Source organism: Pongo pygmaeus, chromosome 11, assembly GCF_028885625.2.
Source record: "Pongo pygmaeus isolate AG05252 chromosome 11, NHGRI_mPonPyg2-v2.0_pri, whole genome shotgun sequence".
NCBI lineage: Eukaryota > Metazoa > Chordata > Mammalia > Primates > Hominidae > Pongo > Pongo pygmaeus.
The window spans coordinates 47,364,504-47,389,738 of record NC_072384.2 but is presented as its reverse complement, the minus strand read 5'-3'; the positions used below and the strand labels follow the sequence as shown (position 1 = coordinate 47,389,738).

Here is a 25,235-nt window from a genome sequence, read left to right as displayed (position 1 = left end):
CATATGGAACCAAAAAAGAGCCCACATCACCAAGTCAATCCTAAGCCAAAAGAACAAAGCTGGAGGCATCACACTACCTGACTTCAAAGTATAATACAAGGCTACAGTAACCAAAAGAGCATGGTACTGGTACCAAAACAGAGATATAGACCAATGGAACAGAACAGAGCCCTCAGAAATAATGCCGCATGTCTACAACCATCTGATCTTTGACAAACCTGAGAAAAACAAGCAATGGGGAAAGGATTCCCTGTTTAACAAATGGTGCTGGGAAAACTGGCTAGCCATATGTAGAAAGCTGAAACTGGATCTCTTCCTTACACCTTATACAAAAATTAATTCAAGATGGATTAAAGACTTAAACGTTAGACCTAAAACCATAAAAACCCTAGAAGAAAACCTAGGCATTACCATTCAGGACATAGGCATGGGCAAGGACTTCATGTCTAAAACACCAAAAGCAATGGCAACAAAAATCAAAATTGACAAATGGGATCTAATTAAACTAAAGAGCTTATGCACAGCAAAAGAAACTACAATCAGAGTGAACAGGCAACCTACAAAATGGGAGAAAATTTTCGCAACCTACTCATCTGACAAAGGTCTAATATCCAGAATCTACAATGAACTCAAAGAAATTTACAAGAAAAAAACAACCCCATCAAAAAGTGGGTGAAGGATATGAACAGACACTTCTCAAAAGAAGACATTTATGCAGCCAAAAAACACATGAAAAAATTCTCATCATCACTGGCCATCAGAGAAATGCAAATCAAAACCACAATGAGATACCATCTCACACCTGTTAGAATGGCAATCATTAAAAGGTCAGGAAACAACAGGTGCTGGAGATGCTGTGGAGAAATAGGAACACTTTGACACTGTTGGTGGGACTGTAAACTAGTTCAACCCTTGTGGAAGTCAGTGTGGCGATTCCTCAGGGATCTAGAACTAGAAATACCATTTGACCCAGCCATCCCATTACTGGGTATATACCCAAAGGATTATAAATCATGCTGCTATAAAGACACATGCACATGTATGTTTATAGTGGCACTATTCACAATAGCAAAGACTTGGAACCAACCCAAATGTCCAACAATGATAGACTGGATTAAGAAAATGTGGCACATATACACCATGGAATACTATGCAGCCATAAAAAATGATGAGTTCATGTCCTTTGTAGGGACATGGATGAAACTAGAAACCATCATTCTCAGCAAACTATCACAAGGACAAAAAACCAAACACCGCATGTTCTCACTCATAGGTGGGAGTTGAACAATGAGAACACATGGACACAGGAAGGGGAACATCACACTCTGGGGACTGTTGTGGGGTGGGGGGAGCGGGGAGGGATAGCATTAGGAGATATACCTAATGTTAAATGACAAGTTAATGGGTGCAGCACACCATCATGGCACATGTATACATATGTAAGAAACCTGCACATTGTGCACAGGTACCCTAAAACTTAAAGTGTAATAATAATAAAATAAATAAAAGAATTAAAAAAAAGCACTCAGATTACAGGTGTGACCCACTGTACCCACCCTTAGAAAATGCTCTTACACATGGAATTTACTGTAGACAGATTTGCTAGATGGTTAAATAGGATATTTCTCCTAGTTGCATATTGGTGAAACCTGTGTTTATTATAATATTTGGAAATAGTATAATAGTTGGTGAGCATAAAAATTACTGATGTTGGGAGGTCTAAGAAAATTATCTTGGTATGTTTGTAAAATTAAATTTTAGGCACAAAGAATGTGGAAAGGAGATGACCAAATTTGGTTATGTCGGTCAGTGTGACATTAATAACCAACTAAATATGTTTAGTGCATAATATAGTTTAAATATTTGAAATGATAACAACATATTCAAGAAAAAAGCTAACTTAAATGGTTGATTGCATAAACTAAACAATAAATTTTAACAATACCCAGATTAGAGCTAACATTATTTGAAGACTCACTTGCTAATATATTTATCATTTCAAACCATACACACAACCCATAAAATATTAGTGGGCTGATCTAAGCAAAGCATAAGTTGGTGTTTAAAGTAAGTTGAGTGGAAAGAAAGCTATAAACCTGTTGCAACTCTCCTTATGCGTATATAAAATGTAAGGTATCATTAAAATCCCCATTCCTTTTAGCAAAGGATTTGAAATGGTTTTGAATAATTCATCAAAACATAAAACATTTTATGAATTAAAACAAAATCATAACCTAGGAAAAAATATGTTAAGCAAAGTATCAGAAGATGGAGGAAAGAAAATACCATGGATTGCTAAAAAAAAAAAAAAAAAAAAATTTGCTGAAAGCACTGTTTTGAGAGACCAACTCTGTATCATCTAGGGATGTACTCTTATTATAGTGTCTGACCTGATCCAGAGGTGAAGAAGTACCTCTGTACAGTCCTTTAATGTTACTTCTCATTAAATGTCACTTCTCAGTTGGGCTATTACTGGTAGTATGACAGGTGATATCTTGAGATTGTCTCCTTTTCAGAGGACCTAGAATTCCCTATGCTTTAAAAACCATGCAGGTATAACAGGAATTTTTTTTTTTTGGTATCTTGTTATGAAACATATGTAATTTAAAATGAGGATCATATTTGCTTTTTTCCTTTTAGATAAGGTGTTGCAGTGACAAATAAGTAGCATATTGCAAATACAAATAGTATTTTGTTTTGGAAGATAGTTTACCAGTTGTCCCATTGCCTTCGTTGAGTAATCCTTTTTGTCCGAAGTTTTGATGTCATTTCTATTAATATTTTGTATATACAACTGCTTTTCCCAGTTCACTTATTTATGATAGTACCTATATTTTAATATTGGAAGGAACCGTCCATCTTTACTCTTTAAATAGGTTTTTCGCTTTTCTTAATTACGTTCATTTTCAGATTCTTTAAAAAAAAAATGAATGCATTAGTAATATGAAGAGAGATATATGATATCATAGTACAAGAGCAGTACAATGTTATTTTAAAAAGTATGCTGCATAGAAACCTTTAATTCAATAGGCTTTGAACTGCTTACAATGATATTTAGTAGAGTAATTGTCAGAGAGATGTGTAATGTACTAACTGAGACATGAAGTTTATAACGGCCATGTCACATGTTTAATGTGACATGTAGAGAAATATTTATTTTAAAACTTGATTGTTTCTAAATTTGTGTTAGAAGTTTGGGTAGGTGATTGAGAGAATATTGTATCAGTCCTGGCTCTTGTTTCTTAAAAAGAGTCAGATATGAGATGTTCTAGTTAAACCTTTTATCTGTAAAGAATTTGAAAACTTACTTGTTAAAGAGGTCAATTTATTTATATTCTGTTCTTACCGCTTGTAGTTTAAAAAAGAATATGGACTTCTTTTTATCTTTTACCTATTATTATTTCATAAACTTTTCATATTTAGTTAATAAATCATGCTTTGAAAGAACTCATGGAAATAGAAGAAGTGAGTGAAAATGTATTACAAGTTCACTTAAATGGTAAGTATGCCATTATTTTGCCATTGGAGATTATATAAACTTTGTGGGGTTTTTATATGATGAAACTAAATTCACTTGTATATTTCAAATCCATTTTAATAGTTAGATTTTGAAAGCTAGATCCATGTTTTACTTAGCACACCATATGCAGTATTTTTAGAAATTAAAATAATGAAGGAGTCTCAGAAGGACTCTGGTTTTTGTGTGTTTTTTGGGTTTTTTTTTTTTTTAATCATTCTAATCCCAAGGAGGATTGTTTTTTGATTCTACAGAATGTCTTTATTGCTAAGTTTTAAGAAGAAAGTGATATGAACTAACAGGCTTTGACTGGGAAGATTTACTTAACTGGAAAACAACCTGCTGTATCAAATATGTGTTTCGTTTTAATTAAATACTTTTAAATGGACTTTATTTTAGGACTGCTGCAGATCAATGACAAAATCGCCCTAAAGGAAATCACAAGGCAGTTAAATCTGGAAAATGTAGTTGGAGATAAAGTTTTTGTAAGTATCATTTCAGTTATTTTATTAAATAGACTTTAAGGTAATGTCTTTATACCATATATATTTTTATATTTCTGGAAGGGTAGGGAGAGGTTCAGAAATTCTAAATTGAAATATATGAGATTCTTTCATAAAAATGTGTAATGTATAGGATACATTTAGTCATTAAGTCTACAATACTTGGATGTTTTCATAGTAGGTTATACTAGCTGTAAAATAGCTAAGAAACCCAAGTTTATGTAGATATTCTGAGTTTATTTCATTTTCTGTAAGGTGAATACTTTGATTCTCTATCTCTGGAGATAGATTAACACATTTTTAAAAATACCATGCTCCAGCAGCCTATTTCTACTTTTTTGAGACTGGAGTAGCCTGTGTATAGTAGAAAATGTGCTAAATTTGAAGCTGCAATAGGTGGGTTTCAGTCATGCCTTACAACCCTTTGACTACCTGATAATCTTGAGCTAACAAGTATCTCTGAATTCAGATTCTTGACATGTTAATTGGGCGTTATTTTATTATCCATACTTCACAGGATTATTTTGAAGAAGAAAGAAAACATTACACATCATTTAACTTAAAAAATAATTTGCTGGATGGTAATGTGCTGTACAAATGTCAGTTATCTTATTCTGTTTTCAGAAATTTATTCATACTTCATTATCATATCATCTTATAGTCTCAGGACAGTGAACAACATCAGTAAAAGAAACTGACTTGAAATGTTTTGAAACTTGTATTAAACTTTTACTTTTCACCTTATATATAGGGCCTAAGGAAAACATGATAATTTAATTTTGCAGCTACCTGAATTTTCATGATGAAATTACCTAGCCTCATACTGCTTATGCAGTTGGAGTGGATTATATACATTCCAACTTCATTTTCTGGTTACTGGTGACCATGCAGTGGCATCACTCTAATTTCTGAACTGTGTGCTTTGTGCTGCAATGACACTGCCATAGTTGTGTAAGACTCCTAGCACTTATGAGTTTCTTTCTTTAATAATTAATCTATAAAATTATTAATTACATAATTATATAATCTATACAATTATTATATAATTATATACTCTAAAATTATTAATTATATAATTATATAGTCTATAAAAATAATTATATAATTATATAATCTATAAAATTATTATATAATTATATAATCTATGTAATTCTATAATAGGTCATATCTGTATAATTATATAATAGATTATATATAATTATAGTTTATTATATAATTATAGATTATATAATCTAAATTATTAATATATTAATCTAAAATATTAATATAAAATATTAATCTAATCTAAAAGGTTGAGTAAATTTGTCCCTTCCAAAGTCTGTAGGTCTTTGAAGTGCAATTTCAAAATGCCCCATCTATAAATCTAATATTCTACCTCCTGTTTAGAATGTGATGCTGAAGCTAGTGGCCTATACTGAGCCAGACAGTTCTTATTAAGTATGGTCAGTTTGGCTTTTGGTTCCCAGTTGATCTGGATAGGTGTTTCTGACATTTTTAAATGTTACATATTCATATTGGTTTTATGTGAAATAATAAATAGCACAATTTTTTATCATTCTGTTCTAATCTTCGCTATTATTATCATATAGAGATTATTAGTTTAAGTTGTATCCAAAAATATTTTGGCTGTGTTCCAAGTAAGCATAGCCAAACATGATACGATATACATAAATTCTTCAATATACTCTTGAATAGAGAAATACTGCTATAGAAATTATTAGTTTAATTCCTTCATTATATAAATTTGGCTTCTGCTTAGAGAGCATAATTACGTTGCCGAAGGTCATAAAATGGCAGAGGCTGGACATTATAAGAACCTAAGTCACTTAATTCAACCCACAGCTTTTCTGGTTTGATTGATATAAGCAGACATATATATGTATGTTATACATGCACAAATACGTATTTTATAGAAGCATATACTTAGTATCAGATATAATAATCTTTTAAGCAAAAAGCCTGAAAGGCAAGCTACCTTTGAGTAACTGACCACTGATTTCCCAACAGATTGTCTCTTTGAGGATTTGTTATATTACAGTAAATTATGAATAACACCTCTTGGTCTGCCTGCCTTGGAAATAGCATAACAACATCACAATATGTGAAAGTTTTAAAACTTTTGTGCTATTTTTATGTTAGATCTCTCAACTGGAGAATGAATAAGTGTGTTTCTTTTCTCCTTTATATCTCCTCAAATTTAAAGTTGGCTGTTTCTTTTAATTATGAACTCTGAATGAAGTAAAAATTAATAATTTTAATGAAACAAATATTTTAATGGGGCTTCTACCCACAATCTGGCGCACCTAGATAATGCATCTACTACATTAAGTTTCATCAAGAATATTTAATTGTATCCAAAAATGTTTTGGCTATATTCCAAGTAAACATAGCCAAACATGATGTGATATACATAAATTCTTCAGTATACTCTTGAATAGACAAACACTGTTATAGTATCTAAGGTTTCAAAAAAGCCTTTTCTTTTTGTATCTCATTTAAATTCATGGTTATTTCTTTACCGGTACAAATTAGAGACTTGCAAGACCCCAATTGTGTTTGAAGACACAAAGTAGAATCCATTTCTAGGTCTCAAACTATATTTAGAATATGGCAGTTCTACAAAACTACCTTCAAATAAATTTAACATTCTTTCAGATTTTGTCCGGAAAATATAAAATTTCTTACTTTTCTTTTTCTTCTTTGACTGTTTTATCCTCAAGTTCTAAAATATAAAATTTCAAAGATGACATTGTAATTGCCATTTTCAGTGCTGTGCCATCTTTGCTTAAGTATTTAAGTTTTAGATAGGAAGTATAGAGACACTCAGCAGAGTCTGGGCAGTGACTCTAATAACTAGAAGATATACAGTGTTTATATAAAATCTGAGAATCAGACAGCCATCTTTTGTTCTTTATTTCACTAAACTTTTAATCATTTTATCTCATTTTGTTGTTCAGGGAAGCTTTGCTGAAAACCTTTCATTTCTTCTGGAAGCTTTAAAAAAAGGTAAATATTAACATATTCAGCCATTTCAGAAGATATGTTTTAACTTTATTTTTTCCCTGATTATAAAGGTAATACAAGCTTTTGCCAAAAAAAAACTCTCATAAAATACAGAAACATTAAAAAGAATACAATGTTCACCGTATTCCCACCACTATAACAGTGATTATCTCAATTAGCATTTGGTTTCTTATCTTTATTCAATGATATACTGATCTTTATATCAGTATATTATTGATAGAGATAAATGTAACTTTTTACAACAATAAAATTATTTTACCTATTGTTTTGTAATCAGCAGATTTTGGTCTGCATCATCATTTTTATGGTTCTTGTTTTATAAGGTGCTATTTATTAGTCACCAATTACGGGCTTTTGTTTCTAATTTTTTATAATTAAGAAGAGATACTTAGATGATCATCCAGATATTTCCTGGGATAAATTTCTGTGGGTAGAATTCTGGGTTAAAAGGCACCATCTTTTACATTTAAAAACTACCCTAAAGGTTTAATTTGTAAAAATATTTGATAATACCTTTTTCTTCACAACCTCAAAAACAATTATTATTTTTATGTTTGCCCATATAATAGAAAAACTTTCATCTCTTAGTTTAATTTGAATAATTTTGTTCTTTAATTTGCATAATTCTGGTTGCTTAATTTGCATAATTCTGATAGTGGTGATGCTTGTCATTTCATATTTTTATTGACCTTTGAAATTTCCTGGTTTATGTACAGTCATGTGCCACATAACAACCTTTAATTCAATGATAGACCACATATGTGACAGTGGTCCTATTAGATTATAAAACCATATTTTTACTGTACCTTTCCTGTGTTTAGATATGTTTAGATACACAAATACTTCCCATTGTGTTACAGTTGCCTACACTATCACATGTTCATAGGTTCATAGCCTAGGAGCAATAGGCTATGCCATATAGCCTAGGTGTCTAGTAGGCTATACCATCTAGGCTTGTGTAAGTACACTCTTAGGATGCTTGTACAATGATGCAATCACCTAACAATACATTTCTCAGAACATATCTCTGTCATTAAGGGACACACGACTGTATTTCCTGTTGGATCTTTGACCTATTGTGGTAATGTTTATCTTATGCTTATTTATCGGAATTTTTGTGTTTTATTTTTCTCTTCCCTTAAGTTTGGTTTGGACTTCCCTGCTGATCTAAAGTTTTATGTTTTCCACATAGTTAATTTTATCTAGAAAGTTTTTTCTCTCCTCAGATTATAAAAACATTGATCCATCTTTTTATTTAATATATATATTTGTAATTTATAATTTGTTTGGAATTCTGATTTTACCTGTAAAGTAGGGATCTTTCAATAGACTAATTTTCCCCACTGATGTATAATGCAATATTTTATCAAATACTAAAATTCTATATTAGTACATAAGTCTCTTTCCAGACTTTTGAGTAATCCCTTTGGTTTTGTACCAGTATTAAGTCATTTAGGCTATTGTATTTGTTATTTGTTGAAATAAGTCTTTCTTTTATCAGATATTTGTTTCACTTTTTAACACAAATATAAAGGCGTTAAGCCTAAGGTAAAAAGGATTCTTTTACTAAAGTTGTTTCCATTATTGAAGTGAGAAAAATGTAACCAGAGGGTGATGTGGAACTTTCCCCATGAAAAGCATTTTAGTTGAAATGCTAAAAGTTATGCTTCAAGGGAGTTTAAGTGGCTTTAGTTGAACTTTATAATCTAAAAGTTTGTTTTATAAAAAGTATTTCTACAAGAAATGTACGTTGTATTTCTACTAAATAAACAACTCTCTTTTAAAGCATTAGTTTTGTTCATTAATTAGTGACTCCCCTTATATTTTAATCTTAAAGTGTTTTGGTTCTGTGTAGGTATAGAAAACTGTCAATTTTATAATCATTAAATAAGAATTATATTTACGTAATTATAAAAATAATAGTCTTTAGTCATTTAAATGATTTTTGACATTTTTAAACAACAAACTCTACTAGAGTCTAGGAACTAGACTGCACTTTTTATTTTTTGGAGATGGACTTTCACTCTTCTTGCCCAGGCTAGAATACAATAGTGTGATGGTGTGATCTCGGCTCACTGCATCCTCCGCCTCTGCAGTTCAAGAGATTCTCCTGCCTCAGCCTCCCAGGTAGCTAATTTTTTTTTTTTTTTTTTTTTTTTAATAGCAGAGATGGGGTTTTACCATGTTGGCCAGGCTGGTCTCAAACCCCTGACCCTAGGTGATCCACCCACCTCGGCCTCCCAAAGTGCTGGGATTACAGGCGTGAGTCACCATGCCTGGCCTAGACTGAACTTTTTTTTTTGAGATGGAGTTTCACTCTCGTTGCCCAGGCTGGAGTGCAGTGGCACGGTCTTGGCTCACCGCAACCTCTGCCTCCCGGGTTCAAGCAATTCTCCTGCCTCAGCCTCCCGAGTAGCTGGGATTACAGGCATGCGCCACCACACCTGGCTAATTTTGTATTTTTAGTAGAGATGGGATTTCTCCATGTTTGTCAGGCAGGTCTCAAACTTCTGACCTCAGGTGATCCACCCGCCTCGGCCTCCCAAAGTGCTGGGATTACAGGCTTGAGCCACCACGCCCAGCCTAGACTGAACTTCTTGAGAGCAGTCGGGGCTGTCTTTGTCCTTTGAATAATTTTTTTCTGTTGAATGAACGTATATGCGTCAGTAAATCCCCTACCCAAAGTAGGCTATCAGAATGTTTATAGAATTGAGTTTTAAAAACTGAAATATAGTAAATAGTTTGGAAATTTAGGAAAGGTGGATATAATTTCTTATTAATGTAATGCTCTTATTTTATCTTAGGTGACCGAACTAGCAGTTGCCCAGTGGTCTTCATATTAGATGAATTTGATCTTTTTGCTCATCATAAAAACCAAACACTTCTCTATAATCTTTTTGACATTTCTCAGTCTGCACAGACCCCAGTAGCAGTTATTGGTCTTACATGTAGATTGGTAAGTCTTTCTGTTCATTAAAAAAATTGATTATAATATTTTAAAATTCAAGCTTAATTGCTGACACTACTAGTCTTTTCTCACTTATTTAGGTCATTATATTAGGCATTTTAAAAATTTTGTTTCAGCAGTGCCTGGTGTATTTATCCTGCTTTTCAGCTCAAATTGAGGAAAACAATTTAATAGTTACCTTAGCCCATTAATGAATACCTCCCTCCTCCCAGTGAAATTACTGAAGAAAAAAGTATGAAATCAGATTATGCTAATAAATATAATTTCTACATTATCAAGTAATGAGGTGGTTAAATAATCTCACCACTATTTGAGAAAACTTGGTAATAGTTTTTAAGATTTTTTACCATATTTTGAAAAGGCTTGAAATCAACTCTAAGTAATACTATTCCAACTTTCAAAGTACACATCTCCAGAAATGGGAAAGATTCTACCAAGCACTGACAGTAGATAGTGGCTTCTTCATTCCATGGGATATTTTAGAATGATTTTAACTATAGTCTAAATATCACTATCACTTTGCTTTGTGAAGGCTCTGTACATATTGAACCATGTGTACCTTTGGACAGCAGTACAGGCCTTTTTGTGTTTACCTTCTTACTTGTAGTATGAACTTCCTTACTGAATTCAGATAAAACTGGTATTGAAGAGTGCCTTGGCCCATTTTGTGTTGCTATAACATAATACCTGAGACTTGGTAATTTTTAAAGAAAAGAGGTTTATTTATCTCACAGTTCTGCAGGCTGAGAAATTCAAGGGCATGGCACTGGCTTTGTTGCAAGGGTTTTCATGCTGCATAACATGGTGGAAGGTCAAATGGGAAACGGATATGTGCAGAAACGAACCAGATAGGAGTTGGAACCTCAATTTATAACAACTCGCTGTCTCAAGAACTAATCTATCCCCATGAGAACAAGAACTCACTCCAGTAAGAGGGCATTAAATCTATTCATGAGGGTCCACTCCAGTGACTCCCACTGTTGCACTGGCAATTAAATTTCAACATGAGATTTGGTGGGGACAAACCACATCCAAACCATAGCAAAGTTGTCTCTTTTCTCATGCTGTGACTGCCATGCCTCCATAGCTTTCTTGCAATCCTCTTCCCCCTCCATTCTCGGCAGACATGTCAGGCACATTTACACATTCACATCTCCTTTCCTACAGCCCTTTTTCTTTTTCAGAAAAGTGAAACTTTTTACTAATTCATATTTCAACAGTCCTCCTTCCAGTGCTGTTTCCCTATAGAGTGACTGTCATTTGCCCCTCCTTCCCTGTGCTCTAGAGCTTATGATACATGGCTTTAGTATAAACACCCCTCATACATCACTGGCTGGTGCTGCACATATCTTTATTCCTCCTTGCCAAAAGCAGCAGGCTATGACAAGGATCAAAGAAGCACCCTCCTTCTTGCCAAAAAAAAAAAAAATCTTCCTTTGGGTGGAAGTGGCTGTGGTGAGTGTTGTTGACCCAATGACGGACCAAATAAAATGCCAGTAACTTCTTAGCAGGGTTGTCAGATGTTCTTTTTTATTGTATATATATAATTCTCCAACTGTGTAGTTCTTTCAAGTGTAATTTTTTTCTTTTTTTTTTTTTTGAGATGGAGTCTTGCTCTGTCACCCAGGCTAGAGTACAATGGCATAATCTCAGCTCACTGCAACTTCCACCTTCCGGGTTCAAGCAATTCTCCTGCTTTAGCCTCCCAAGTAGCTGGGATTACAGCCACACACCACCATGCCTGGCTAATTTTTGTATGTTTAGTAGAGATGGGGTTTCACCATGTTGTCCAGGCTGCTCTCGAACTCCTGACCTCATGATCTGCCCCTCTTGGCCTCCCAAAGTGCTGAGATTACAGGCGTGAGCCACTGTGCCTGGCCTCAAGTATAATTTTATCTGTGTATCCATGCTTATAGGGAGAAAACAAAAGTATAGAGGGAGTAGTGACTTTGCCAGCAAGCATCTTCTTCTCCATTGGGAGTAATTCATTTTTGTTTTTTGGTTTTGTTTTGGTTTTACTAGTTCCTGTATGCCCACATTGCCAACTTCTGTCATTACTGCCTACTACAAAGACAGTATTTACTTCCATCTCTTTTCATTCCCAAATTTAGGGTCTGAATTGTTGCTTGTATAGATTATTACTTCCACTGTCTACCTATATGGGTGGCCTAGAACTCTTTCTTAATAGAAAATAAATGTGCAATATCTGAATCTCTGAATATAACCTTTCTTGTCTTTTAATTCTCATGCTGGCACTATACTTTTCTTTGACCTCATAAAAACATTCAAAATTTTTTATTCACCTTCCAGCCTCCTACCTCGGGCTATTAGTCTTTCCTGTCCTCCTTCCCAAACTAACCATGATCCCATTTTGATCACTTGAATTCTTTCCTCTATATCATGATTTCTTCACGTAGGTATTATGAGAGTCATCTGGCTAGATGTGGAAATGTATGTTTCTGGGCTTAAACTACTCCCCTTTTAAAAAACTTTATAACATTTCAACAATATACATAGGAAAGAATAAATACTGAGCCCTGAATTCCTTTCTCCACTCATTGCCAAGATTCAATTACTACAGACTAATTTTACTTATCCTCAACATCTCCTTTCATTCCTGTATTATTTTGAGGCAAAAACTAGGTATTATATCATTTTATCAGTAAGTATTTTAGAATGTATTTTTAGGAGATAAGAGCTCTTTAAAAATATATTTCCCTAATATAATTGTTATATTAGCTGTAATTCCTTAAAGTCATCAAATATCATGTCACTGTTCAAATTTGGGGTTGGGGGCTTTTTAAAACAGCTTTATTGAGATGTAATTTATACCATACAATTCACTCATTTAAATTATACAATTAACAGGGTTTTTGTTTATTCATAGAGTTGTGCATTTATCACCACAGTTTAAGAGCCACATACCTTTTAGTGATCACCCCAAATCCCGTGTTCCCTCCCCAGCCCTATGCAACCACTAATCTACTAATCCACTTTCTGACTGTATAGTAATTTTTGAATCATACAACGTATAGTTTTGTGTGACTGTCTTCAACATGTTTTCAGAGTTGATCTGTGTTACAGCATATATCAGCCCTTTATTCCTTTTTATTACCAAATAATATTCTGTTGTGTAGATATACCATACTTTGTTTATCCATTCATCAGCTGATGGACATTTGGGTTGTTTATATTTCTTAAGCTATTAAAAATAATACTGCTACAAACATTCACATACACTTTTTTTGTGGTTATCTGGTTTCATTTGTCTTGGTTGTATACCTTGGAGTGTAACTTAAGTAATATATATTATACTATACTATATATATATAGATGTATATATACATATATAATATATAAATTATATATATTATATATTATGCTGTGTACTATAATATATTTTGAAAAATTGCTCAAGTTCATTATTAAAAAGAGATTTAGGAATGACAATTCCTGCAATATATGTGACTTAGGAAGACAACTTACTTATTGTGCTTTTAATGTCTTGGATAGTTTGAATGTCTATCAGTTTTATGGAAGTGTTTTCTTCATTTAAGAACACTTCGTATGTCCTTACAAGCAGTACATATTAGTTATCGTTTGGTTTTTCGTGTTCTTTGACAGTAAATTTGATTCCTGATTTCTTTTTAAGGAAAAATAACACAAATACAAATAGAATCTAAAAGCATTACTATTTAAAAAAAAAAAAAAGCCGGAAGATAACTTACAAATGCCATGTTGCATTTCTGCCACTTTCGTCTCCTAAAGTTGGTTCCTGCTACCTATCATGCTATTAATTTTTTAATCTCAGTTCTTCATAGAATGTACAGAATTCCTTATTGACACTCTTGGTGTTACTGTGACATATAGCTATTCAATATTGTGAGTTTTTTTAAACGGTCATGTTGGGTCTTGGAATGTTACAGATTAGCTGAGAGTAACATGGTGGGAAAAAGGCATGACATCACCAACCCAGCAGATGCCTGGAGGTGGATTATTTAGTTTGCATAAAATGTCTTAAACGTTTAATTATGTATTGTAGACTAAACATTACTAATTATAGGTGATAGTTTACTTATACCTCTAACATTGGTACAGTGTTTTTTTTTAAAAACATTCGTCTTCCTTATAGAGATTTCTGTTTGTTTTTAAGGATATTTTGGAACTCTTAGAAAAAAGAGTGAAGTCAAGATTTTCTCACCGGCAGATACACTTAATGAATTCATTTGGTTTTCCACAGTATGTTAAAATATTTAAAGAACAGTTATCTCTACCTGCAGAGTTTCCAGACAAGGTTTTTGCTGAGAAGTGGAATGAAAATGTTCAGGTAACTTAAAGGCAATAAAGCTAAATGTTCCTTGCTATATGATTTAAAACAATTAAAACACAAATTTTAGAAATTAGTAAATTAACACAAAGTTTCTAATATTGCTGAGGGATAATGCTGCGGGAATACAAATTATATACTTTTTAAAAATTTTCTTCTTATAACAGACAGTTGAAATGTCGTATCTCCTGAATTCTATCTCAAAAGAACATCACAGTTAAGCTTTAGGATTTATGTTATTAGTTTGAAGTAAACTTTAATGAGGCTTTAGTTTTATCTATATGTGGTTTATATTTTAGATAATTTTATTTTATATATTTTACATATTTAGCAATAATAATAGTAAATAATGATAAATAAATGTTAGTGACTCATACCTATTCTGTGTGGATTTTTTTTTTCTTCCAGTTTTCATTAGCAACTTCAGCTTTTATTTTGTTGGGCCTTAAGAGGCAGTACAGACTGTGCACCTCCGGTTATATTATCTAATAGGTGATCAGATCTCACAGTCCCTGGAGACCTGAGAGTCTTAGATACAAAGGCAGGTTCATATGTTGTTTTAAAGATTTGCCACACCTTTGAGACTATAAATTTACCTGTGCTTAAAATATTCTCAACACACTAGCATTTTAATCTTACGCTGTCAAAAAGTTTCAGTTGGCAAAGAGAAAGGAGGAAGTATGCATGTGTGTGTGTATTTAATAACATAATTGAAAAACATTGTTAATGAATAAGTCCCTTATACTAGAATCTCAAAAAATATTGGCCTTGTGAGAGTGGAAAATAATATAGAGTCCCTGGCTCTGAAGGAATTGGGAAAAACTGATTTATAGTGTTAAAATACCGGTAAGGATAATTAGATCTTTGAATAGAATTACACAGTCTATATTCACTGACTCTATAAAAAAGATTGTTTTATTTTAAAGCAGTAGTGGTAGATTGTATTTTTACCATGAATTTTTAAATACTAATACTAAATTGGAAGCGTTTTGCATTTAGTTTGTTCTTTAAATGATTATTGTTTTGATTATAAAATATAGTCTGCTCATGTAAGCACTATTTTGACACGTTTCATTTTTTAAAAATATCATAAAAGTTTATTGAACAAAATGTAATCACTGCAAAAGAATACATGACAAACAGTGGAAGTTTCCCTTAAGACTATATCAATTCTCCTTTCTTCTACTATGGAATACTTGGTCTACAACATTGCAGAGTTTACATACATGCTAAATATGTTGTTTTTACATAGGACTCAAAGCCTACATATTTTTATATTACTTTTTTCCCATCGTTATGATTGATAATTCCCTGTTCTTTTTCTTAATACAACTATACATAATTGTATGTAAAAATAGCTGACATTATCTTTAAAATTCAGATATTATGCCTTGATATAATTAGGTATGGATCCTCCCTTCCACTAAATCTTTCCTGAGACTCGGATATTTCAATTACCTGACCAAGTGTCTTTGATACTATTTCTAATTATAGGATTCCATCTATAGGAGCACTTTCTTTGTAGTTGGTACTCCCACATTGTCCACTTTTACTGGGGTCTGGTGTGGACCAGACCTCTGGATCTTCAGCTTTTAGATCTACTTTTCAGTGCCTCACAGACTTTCATCTTCTACAACTCCTGAACTGATTGTCTTATTCCACCAGTATGTTTTTCTGGCTGTTTTAGAGATTCAAATGTAGTCTTTCATAGTATTTAAATGTCTGTACTTTCCATGGGCTTTTTTTTTTCCATACCTGCTCACACTTAATCTTCTTAAGGTAACTACATGGTCTAGGTTGCACTGTGCCATTTTTCGTCCACTTTCCTTCCCAACTGTGTTGCATTCTGAGCATCTCAAATTGAGTCTATAAATAAAGAGGATGCTGGGTGAAGAAGTATAACTGCATGACTTAGAAAATGGTAACCATGTGTTAGTAGCGTAACTAATCTACTTTCTGGACTTTTGTTGCAGACCTTAAATCCCCTGAATGTGAGCACTATCTTGTCATCATTTTGACAGACTTAATAGTCAGTTTCATTAAGTAGAACCAGTGTCACTGGTGTTTCTGTCTCTGAGTTCTAATATATTCTTCCCCTATCCTGATCATCTTGTGCCTCTCTTTGGTACGTGAATAAAATGAGCTTCACTTGAAAAATCTGTCAGCACCATGGTCAGAGTCCCTGCCTTGTGGAGTAGGGTGGTAGCTGCATTAAGGGAGCTATTCTTTCTCATAGTGCTGATTATCCAGGAAGCTATTTTTAATGGCAGGATTAAGCCAATAGCAGTGATACAGATAACAGGTCACACATGGAATCTCCTCCAAGAAATATCTTCAGGATAAGATTGAACCTTGATATCCTGCCTAATTTGAAGGTTTGTTTTAGCCCTACTTCAAATGAGTCAAATAAGCAGAGTAGACTGTATCTTAGCATGGCAGTATAAGAGGGATCCTTTAAAAAGAACATTTAAAAGAATCATACCTTATTCTCCTCAAATGAAATCCCCCAAAGTACTGTAGCTTATGTGGTTGTTGATAATAGCCTTATCCTCAAATAGAGTATAGTGTTTGAATCAAGATGGAATTAAAAATATAATGAACAAGGTTAGACAATTTTTTTTTGTTTAAGTGGCTTATGTAGATAAGGTAGGCATTTTAAAAAGCAGAATAAGTAATTATAGAGCAAGAAGGTGATAGCTTTTAGAAAGAGGGGGAATTGGAGTCAAACCACTAAAAATAAAGAGATAAAGTAGGAAGGTGGAGCATAGAAGATTAACCTTTGAAGCATCATGTCAAAGAGAGGCAAATACAGGTTTTAAAAATAATTGATTCTTGCAGAGAAAATTTCTTCAATTTTGTCCCAGGTGATTTTCTTTAGTTTTCCTAAGTGCTCCGATTTTACCACATCAACTTTTACAAGTTACAGATTACAGAAGCCAAGACTATAGTTTGCCTGCGATATTTAGCCACATATCTTCCATATTGCAATTTTAAAACTGTGGCAAAGCTAAACAAATTTTTTTTAAATTTCCAAAAGGTATTACTTTTTTTTTTATGTTCACCCTGCGTACTTCCAAGGATATTCTACCATGTTTGTGATAGAAAAAGGTATATATAGTAACCAGAAGTCCTTTAAAATACAAAGAGAAGACTAGAAACAATAGCAAGGGAGTGGGAACTATAATTAAGATAATATATTTCCTGAGAGTATAAAATTTTATTCCAGTAGACTAGAACTTACTTCTGAATCTGGTCTTCTTAGAGTGGACAAAGACATATAATTACAGCTCTAGAAAATACAGAAATGCTTAGTTTTCTGGGCTTTTTTTTTTTTTTTTTTTTAAAAAGAATCCTTATTCCATGCAGATGATTTTTGAAAACTTATGTCAGTCTTTTCCAGGCCTTTCTTGGCTCTGCTACCTCTGAATTTACTCTTTTTTCATCTAATCTTTTCTTCAATGCCAGTGTTCCTCACTTTCCATTCAACCCTAATTACTGCAGTCACTTGCCTCTTTAGATGGTACTTTCTCAAAGGGCCCTGGTGATCTTTGAATTTCTAAAGCCATTAGCCTCTACTCAAATATATCTTAATTTTACAAAGTAGTTTATATTGTTGAACCTCACTTCTCTCTTAAAACTTTCTTCCCTTTTTTTCTAGATCTCTGCTCTGTCTTAGATTCTCTTCCAGTCTTTGGTATCTTTCTTAATTTCTTAGTTTTTCTCTTTTCCCGCCTACTACTTAAATATTAATAATCCAAGATTCATTTTTTGACCACATTTCACTTTTCACAGGCCATTTTGTTTCCCATAGATCATCTTTGATTTTTATCTTCTACCTTTCAAACCCTTCCTTCTCTTCTACCACTTAATTCTCTACCAGATATATCTCCTATAAACATCTTAATTCTCTTTTGTCTTCATAACACTCAGATAATTCCGACCTACTTTACCTCTTGTCTGGACAGCTACCTCCAATTCGGTTTTTCTGCCTTTTCTTTTTCTACATTCACTTTGCCAGTAATTGAAACTCCAGTACGTGACTACTCATTTTCTGCCAATGTGTGATAATTTTCCTACTACTCATGCTGTTCCCTGTAACTGGAATGCTCTTCCTTCTTTTTTAAATCTCTTACCTCATCCAGTTTAAGCATTCTTTATACTGCTTTACCTTGTTTCCCTAGGTACAGTAACTCATGCACTTCTGTTTTTGTGCTGCATTTTGTTTATTTCACTAGTATGACTGTGTAGTAGTTTCCCTTATTCAGGTACGAATTTGGGGTTAGCAAGGATTGTTTTATCATTGTGTTTATTGAATTAACGTAAAGAACAGGATAAGAAAATCAGTAGACTGGAAACTTTATTTTGGTTTTAGTGTTCTACAAATAAGACCAACATCTATTTAATAATGAATTAATATTAGATAGAGTTAGTAAGGTACACCAAACAGTAAGGCACAGGATTGTATTTAGGTTTTAAACTACATCTTTCCTCAATTTTGGCTTTTTTTTTTCTTTTCCCTTTAGTATCTCTCAGAAGATAGAAGTGTGCAAGAAGTACTACAGAAGCATTTCAATATCAGCAAAAACCTGCGGTCATTACACATGCTATTGGTTTGTATTAGTTTTGTTTTATTGCTCGTTGCTTTGTTTTTGTTTTTAATAGTGACAGGGTCTCACTTTGTTGCCCAGACTGGTTGCGAACTTCTGGCCTTAAGCCATCCTCCCACCTCTGCCTCCCTAAGTGCTGACATTACAAGCATCAACCACTGTGCCCAGCCTACTTTTATCATTTTCTATCTTTCATTAGATAATTAAGTTTTTATGGGAATTGATTAAACCTGTAGGTAAATTTTGGGAGAATCGACATGCATTGGAACACTACATCGAGTGTTCCAATCTCTGAATAGGGTTCATATCTCCTTTTATTTGATTTCTTGTTTGATTACTTTCATCAGCATTTTATAGCTCTTACTACACAGATGATGTACTTATTTAATGTGTATACCAATATTTAATTTGTTAGAACAATTGTAAATGGTGTTTTGAAGTTTTGGTTTCCCACATATTCATTACATTTCCCACATATCCATTACATATAGAATATGTGATTGATTACATATATACACATCAGTATATAGAAATGTGATTGACTTATAGTCTATGCTGAACTCATTTATTCTAAGAGATTTTTTAATAGATTCCTTGGGACTTTTGATGTAGACCATTACATTTTTCACAAATAGGACGGTTTTTTTTTTCTTTCCAATCTGTATGCCTTTTATTTCTTTTCTTGCCTTTTTGCAATGGCTAGAATTTCCAGTGTTATGTTGAATTAGAGCAGTGAGAGTGGACATCCTTTCTTGTTCCCAGTCTTAGGAAGAAAGGATTCAAACTTTTACCATTATCAGGTTGAGGTAATCCTCATCTGTTTGTAACTTGCTGAGAGTTTCTTATAAATGGGTGTTGGATTTTGTCAAATGCTTATTCTCGATCGTTTTGCATGATCATATTTCTCTTTAACCTGTTGATATATTTGATTACATTATTTTTTGAGTGTTGAACCAGCTTTATATACCTGGAATAAATCCTACTTGGTTATGATGTTTTGCCAAGTAATTATATCTTAAGCTTACATAATACCAATATCAAACAAGAATGACTTAATTGTTCTGAAAATTAACTTTCTTCACTAAGAGTATTTGGTTTTAGTCTAATATATCTAGAAAATTATGGCAAATACCTTTGAAAGACAGGATAGTTTTGGTTTCATAGAAAGGTCATTTTTAATAATAATAATAGAATAATAATGACAGTAGCTACCATTTATGGACTAGCATATGAGCCAAGTACTGTCGATACTAGTAGTACCTATATTATGTCTGGCCATTGGAATAATCTTATTTTTTATTCTTACCCCTAAAGAAATTGAGGCTCCTTAAAGCTAAATAACTTGCCAAAGGTCACACTACTAGTAGATAACAAAGCCAGGACTTAATCCAAAGCTCTCTGGCTTCAAGTTTGTGTCCTACTTGGCTGTAGCGTTCACCCATGCTCATATACAAGTTTTCTTTCCTCATTGCTGCTTCTGCTGAGGAAATTTGTCTTTTTATCCCTATTTACTTTTCCTCTATTGTCAAAAGCATACTGCCATTTTCAGCAACAGCTGTCTTTATCATGAAGGAATTTGGGGACTAGTAATTTTTAGAGGAGGTGTGTGTGTGTGTGTCTGTGTGTGTGTATATATATATGGATTTTGTCATATATATATATACATGGATTTTGTCATATATATATATATACATATATATATATATATACACACACACACACACACACACATATCTCCATCTGGGAAAATATCTCTGCCTCAGTATTGTCAATATTAACGGCCATTGTTCTGCCATTTTTCTATTACATTTTTAATTCATGGTAATGAATTAAATAATGGCTTGTTTTCTGTCATATGGGATTCTGCTTTCAGGGCTGCTTACTCATATTCTTAGCTCATCCCATTATTTGTTGTCATTGTCTTACTGTGGAAGCTCATTATAGATTACGGATTTTCGGCCTCTCCAGTAACCAGAGAAATACTACAATTAAACTTTTTTTTCTTGCCAATCTAGTGGGTGTTAAAGGTTATGCTTGATGGTATCATGACTGTGACTATTAATATTTATTGCTGCTGCCAACATAAATATGTGTAAGTGCTTTGGAGAGCAATTTAGCAAATTAGGTAACTAGAGAAACATACTTACACTAATTAGAGAAACTCTAGTTACCTAATGCACAGGAAGACATGTCCAAGGTTGTTTATTGCAGTCTTGTTTATAATTGGGAAAAAAAAGAAATGACAGATGTCTGTCAATAGGAAATTAGGAAATGAATAATTGTGGATATATACAAAGAAATATAACAAAAAAATGAATAAACCAGAATTGATACTGCCTCAACATGGGTAAAACCTCACAGTGAAGAGAGTTGTGAAGATACAGTATATTTATATAAAAGTTGAAAATTACTCTGTTGTATAATACATGTATATGTAGTAGAATTATACAGTATTAGGTTGGTGCAAAAGTTACCATTACTTTCAGTGCCCAAAATGGCAATTACTTTTGCACCAACCTAATAGTATAGACATACTTGGTGGTTTTATGTGGGGAAGAGTAGAGTCCAATCCGGAGGAGATGGGCTTCAACTCTAAAATCATATTTCTTAAGCAGGGAAAGTAGTCATGGATATTTATTATTCTCTGTTGCCTTTGTATATGTTAAAAAAAAATTCTTATGCCTTTGTGTCCTCATAGCTTAGCTCCCACATATATCAGTGAGAACATATGATGTTTGGTTTTCCATTCCTGAGTTACTTCACTTAGAATAATAGTCTCCAGTCTCATCCAGGTCATTGCAAATGCTGTTAGTTCATTCCTTTTTATGACTGTAGTATTCCATAGTATATATATACCACAGTTTCTTTATCCACTCGTTGATTGATGGGCATTTGGGTTGGTTCTACGATTTTGCAGTTGTGAGTTGTGCTGCTATAAACATGCACATGCAAGCATCTTTTTCAAATAATGACTTATTTTCCTCTGGGTAGATGCCCTGTAGTGGGATTGCTGTATCAAATGGTAGTTCTACTTTTAGTTCTTTAAGGAATCTCCACATTGTTTTCCAGCGGGGTGAGGGATAAAGGACTACAACTATGATGCAGTGTATACTTCTCGAGTGATGCATGTACCAAAGTCTCACAAATCACCACTAAAGAACTTACTCATGTAACCAAATACCACCCATACCACGGTAACTTATGGAAAAATGAAGTTAAAAAATAAAAATTAAAAAAAAATTAATAATTAAAGGAAAAAAGAAAGGAGAGAGAAAGGGAGGGAGCACTGGCAATCTAGGTCCCAACCAGTAGGAGAATGAAGGACAAGGATTGCCAAACTCTCTGCCCAGCTAATCAGTTGCGCCCTTGTTAAGGTGGAGGAGAGTTTCTTGAATAATTGTATCCCAAATATTGCATGGCACATACTACTAAGAAACTATTTATTTGAAATTGAAATTTAACCAGAGGTCATGCATTTTTATCCGCTAAATCTTCTAACCCTAAATGACCAAATTTAACTTTCATGAAAAATACAAATAAAGAAGGAAGAAAGGAAATCTTCAAATACTTGAGTAGCAACTCTGGTCCAGGACCTCTGTTCATTTTTGAACAGAGAAGCAGCACAAGAGAAGGAGACTGTGCTTTCAAGGAGAGTTATTCCTGAGTATAAATGTGGTATTTTTTTTCTCTTTTTTGTACAATTGAACATAAAACAGCTAACTTCTGTCTAAATTAATACTAACGTGGCTGGATGATTGGGTGGTGAAAAAGTTAACGAGTAAGGCATAGATCTGCCTTTTGGGCTTGGGTTTGGGGCTTTTATTAGTAAGTATTCTTAATTATTTTCAGTTTCTTCTCCTTGACCTACTCCTCTTTAAACATTGTTCTTCCGAGCATTAAGTAAACAAGTTATGCAAGTGGGATGGGTTAGAGAGAGCAGCAGGAACTTTTTTTATGCTTTACATCTGCAGTTATGTGACACACAAATTGAAATACTGTATTTTAATAGAGCTGAATTTGAGAATACCTTCCTAAGCATTAATATTTACTCTCACTTAAGAATTAACTATACAAATTCAGAAGTTTTGCACAGTATCTCCAAAATGCCCATGTAAATACGTAATTGTTTTTCTGATCCATCTTTCCCTAGATGCTTGCTTTAAATCGAGTAACAGCATCACACCCATTTATGACTGCCGTAGATCTAATAGAAGCAAGCCAACTGTGTAGCATGGACTCGAAAGCAAATATTGTACATGGTGAGAACCCAGCCTTATTTTTTAAATTGTGGTTTTTAAAACTTTGAATTTAGATAATGGAATGTTTTTAAAATTACAATTTACATGGGCATAATGCTTTATAAAATACTTTCGTATCCATGTAGCCTTTAACCTAGTCCTTTTAAAGGTACTATCACTCCCATTTAAAGTGAAAAAAAAAATTGACGCTGTGCCTCTTTTGCCACATTGGAAATCCAGGTAAGACTATGTTGCTGATGTTATCATTGTATCAAGAGCTACTGAAGAGCATTCCCTGGGTTTCAGCCATTTTGGGTTCGTTATTTCCTTTTGCAAATGTAATGAACCTTTTTGTCTCCAGGGAAAAAAGGAATACACAAATTTCGATATAATTTCCAGGAGTTTAGGAAGTCTCTAGATAAATCCTACCCAAAGGCCCTATGTGATTTAAAGTCACATAACAATTGAAGTTTATTTTGTTTACTGTGGGCCATATGTTGAGTGCCTGATAATATTTCGCTAATTTTTGTGACATTTCTAAAAGTTTAAAACTATCCTTATTTTGCAGATATGAAAAAAACTAAGCTCAGGGAGGTTAAGTAACTTAAATTTATATAGATAGTAGTGATTGAAACACATTGAAATCTAGAAGAATCTTGACCTGCTTCACCCCTCAAAGCTATAGATCTTTCACTATATTGTATTCTTTGGAGAACAGTTATTTCAGTCTTATGTGTCATTAAACTGATAGTTTTTTTCCCTTTTACTGTAGGTCTATCAGTCTTGGAAATCTGTCTTATAATAGCAATGAAACATTTAAATGACATCTATGAGGAAGAGCCATTTAATTTTCAAATGGTCTATAATGGTGAGATGAGACTTAAGTAGTTTTCTGACTCTTCCCCACTGCTTATTTGAAGGTATAATGTTGTCATTGCTTTCTACTCAGAGTTTCAGAAGTTTGTTCAAAGGAAAGCGCATTCTGTTTATAATTTTGAAAAACCTGTTGTCATGAAGGTAAGATTTAGTTTGCTGTTATTTTTCTACAGACAAGTATATTTTTTACATCCAATTTGATTATGTATTAAAATTGCACTTTCATTTTTAAACATTATGTATTATAGAGATTTTTTTCAAAAAAGAAAATTATCTAAAAATATTTTGGAAAAATCTGAGGAAGCGACCAGTTTAGTTTGTGGAGGTATACTGCCCTCTGCTGTCTCTTCAGAGCACTTGCATCCCAAAAACAATTATTCAGTATAGTGTGTGATATAACCTTTCCCTTTCCAACCCAAGGATTGGCTTTTATAATCTCAGCAGTAAAAGGAGAAAAAAATGAAAGTTAGAGCCATTAAGAAACTTAAAAGACAAAATCTCACTGGCCTGTGAGGGCATACAGAGAAAGCGTTATTTGGGGGCTGAGTCATGAGTTTTATAACTTCAGGACTTCATGTAGATTACCATTGTCCACTACAAAGATAATGTGAGCCACATAATGTAGTTTTAGATTTTCTAGTACCTGTAAGAAAAATAAAAAGGTGTAATTTTAATTATATATTATATTTAATGCAACATATCAAAAATGTGTCATTCTATAATCATTATAGAAGAACAGTAAGGTGTTTTACATTCTTTTGAATTAAGTCTTTAACATTTGGTGTACATTTATACTTACAGCACATCTCAATGGCCTATTTACTGGAAATTCTTGCTGATTAGATTCCATAAAATGTAAAGCTGAGAAAGTAAATTTACATTTTGAAATTGTTCTAAACATGCTCAGACTTTTCTAATAGAACTAAATATCCATTTTTAAGTTTAAATAAAAATTGAGTCACACATTGAAGTGCTCAGTAGCCTAGTGTGGACAGTGCAGCTGTTGAAGATTTTAAGGAAAGAAACTTTTAAAACAGTGGATTGATTCCCCAAGTCCATTGGCATCCCTTATAGGCCCTAGTAATCAGAATTTCATTTCTTGTAGCAACAAAAATGAGTACAGAGCATTGTCATTTCTTCAAAAGAAACAGGAAAAGTATTTTACAATACTGGAG

General features: G+C 33.1%; 1 protein-coding gene across 17 annotated transcripts in view; it reads left to right on the top strand.

Annotated features, from left to right (window-relative positions):
* ORC4 (origin recognition complex subunit 4) overlaps positions 1–25,235 on the top strand; it is a 90,727-nt gene that overhangs the window by 62,324 nt on the left and 3,168 nt on the right. For 14 of the 17 annotated variants that reach the window (XM_054477984.2, XM_063647455.1, XM_063647453.1 and 11 more), the window contains 9 exons: positions 3,424–3,499; positions 3,917–4,002; positions 6,978–7,026; positions 9,849–10,000; positions 14,166–14,339; positions 18,863–18,949; positions 23,097–23,205; positions 23,957–24,052; positions 24,134–24,201. In XM_054477984.2, the coding sequence (XP_054333959.1) occupies positions 3,424–3,499; positions 3,917–4,002; positions 6,978–7,026; positions 9,849–10,000; positions 14,166–14,339; positions 18,863–18,949; positions 23,097–23,205; positions 23,957–24,052; positions 24,134–24,201 (897 nt within the window). The remainder of the gene's footprint in view (positions 1–3,423; positions 3,500–3,916; positions 4,003–6,977; positions 7,027–9,848; positions 10,001–14,165; positions 14,340–18,862; positions 18,950–23,096; positions 23,206–23,956; positions 24,053–24,133; positions 24,202–25,235) is intronic. The other 3 variants (XM_063647459.1, XM_063647456.1, XM_063647457.1) reach the window with 1 other exon arrangement.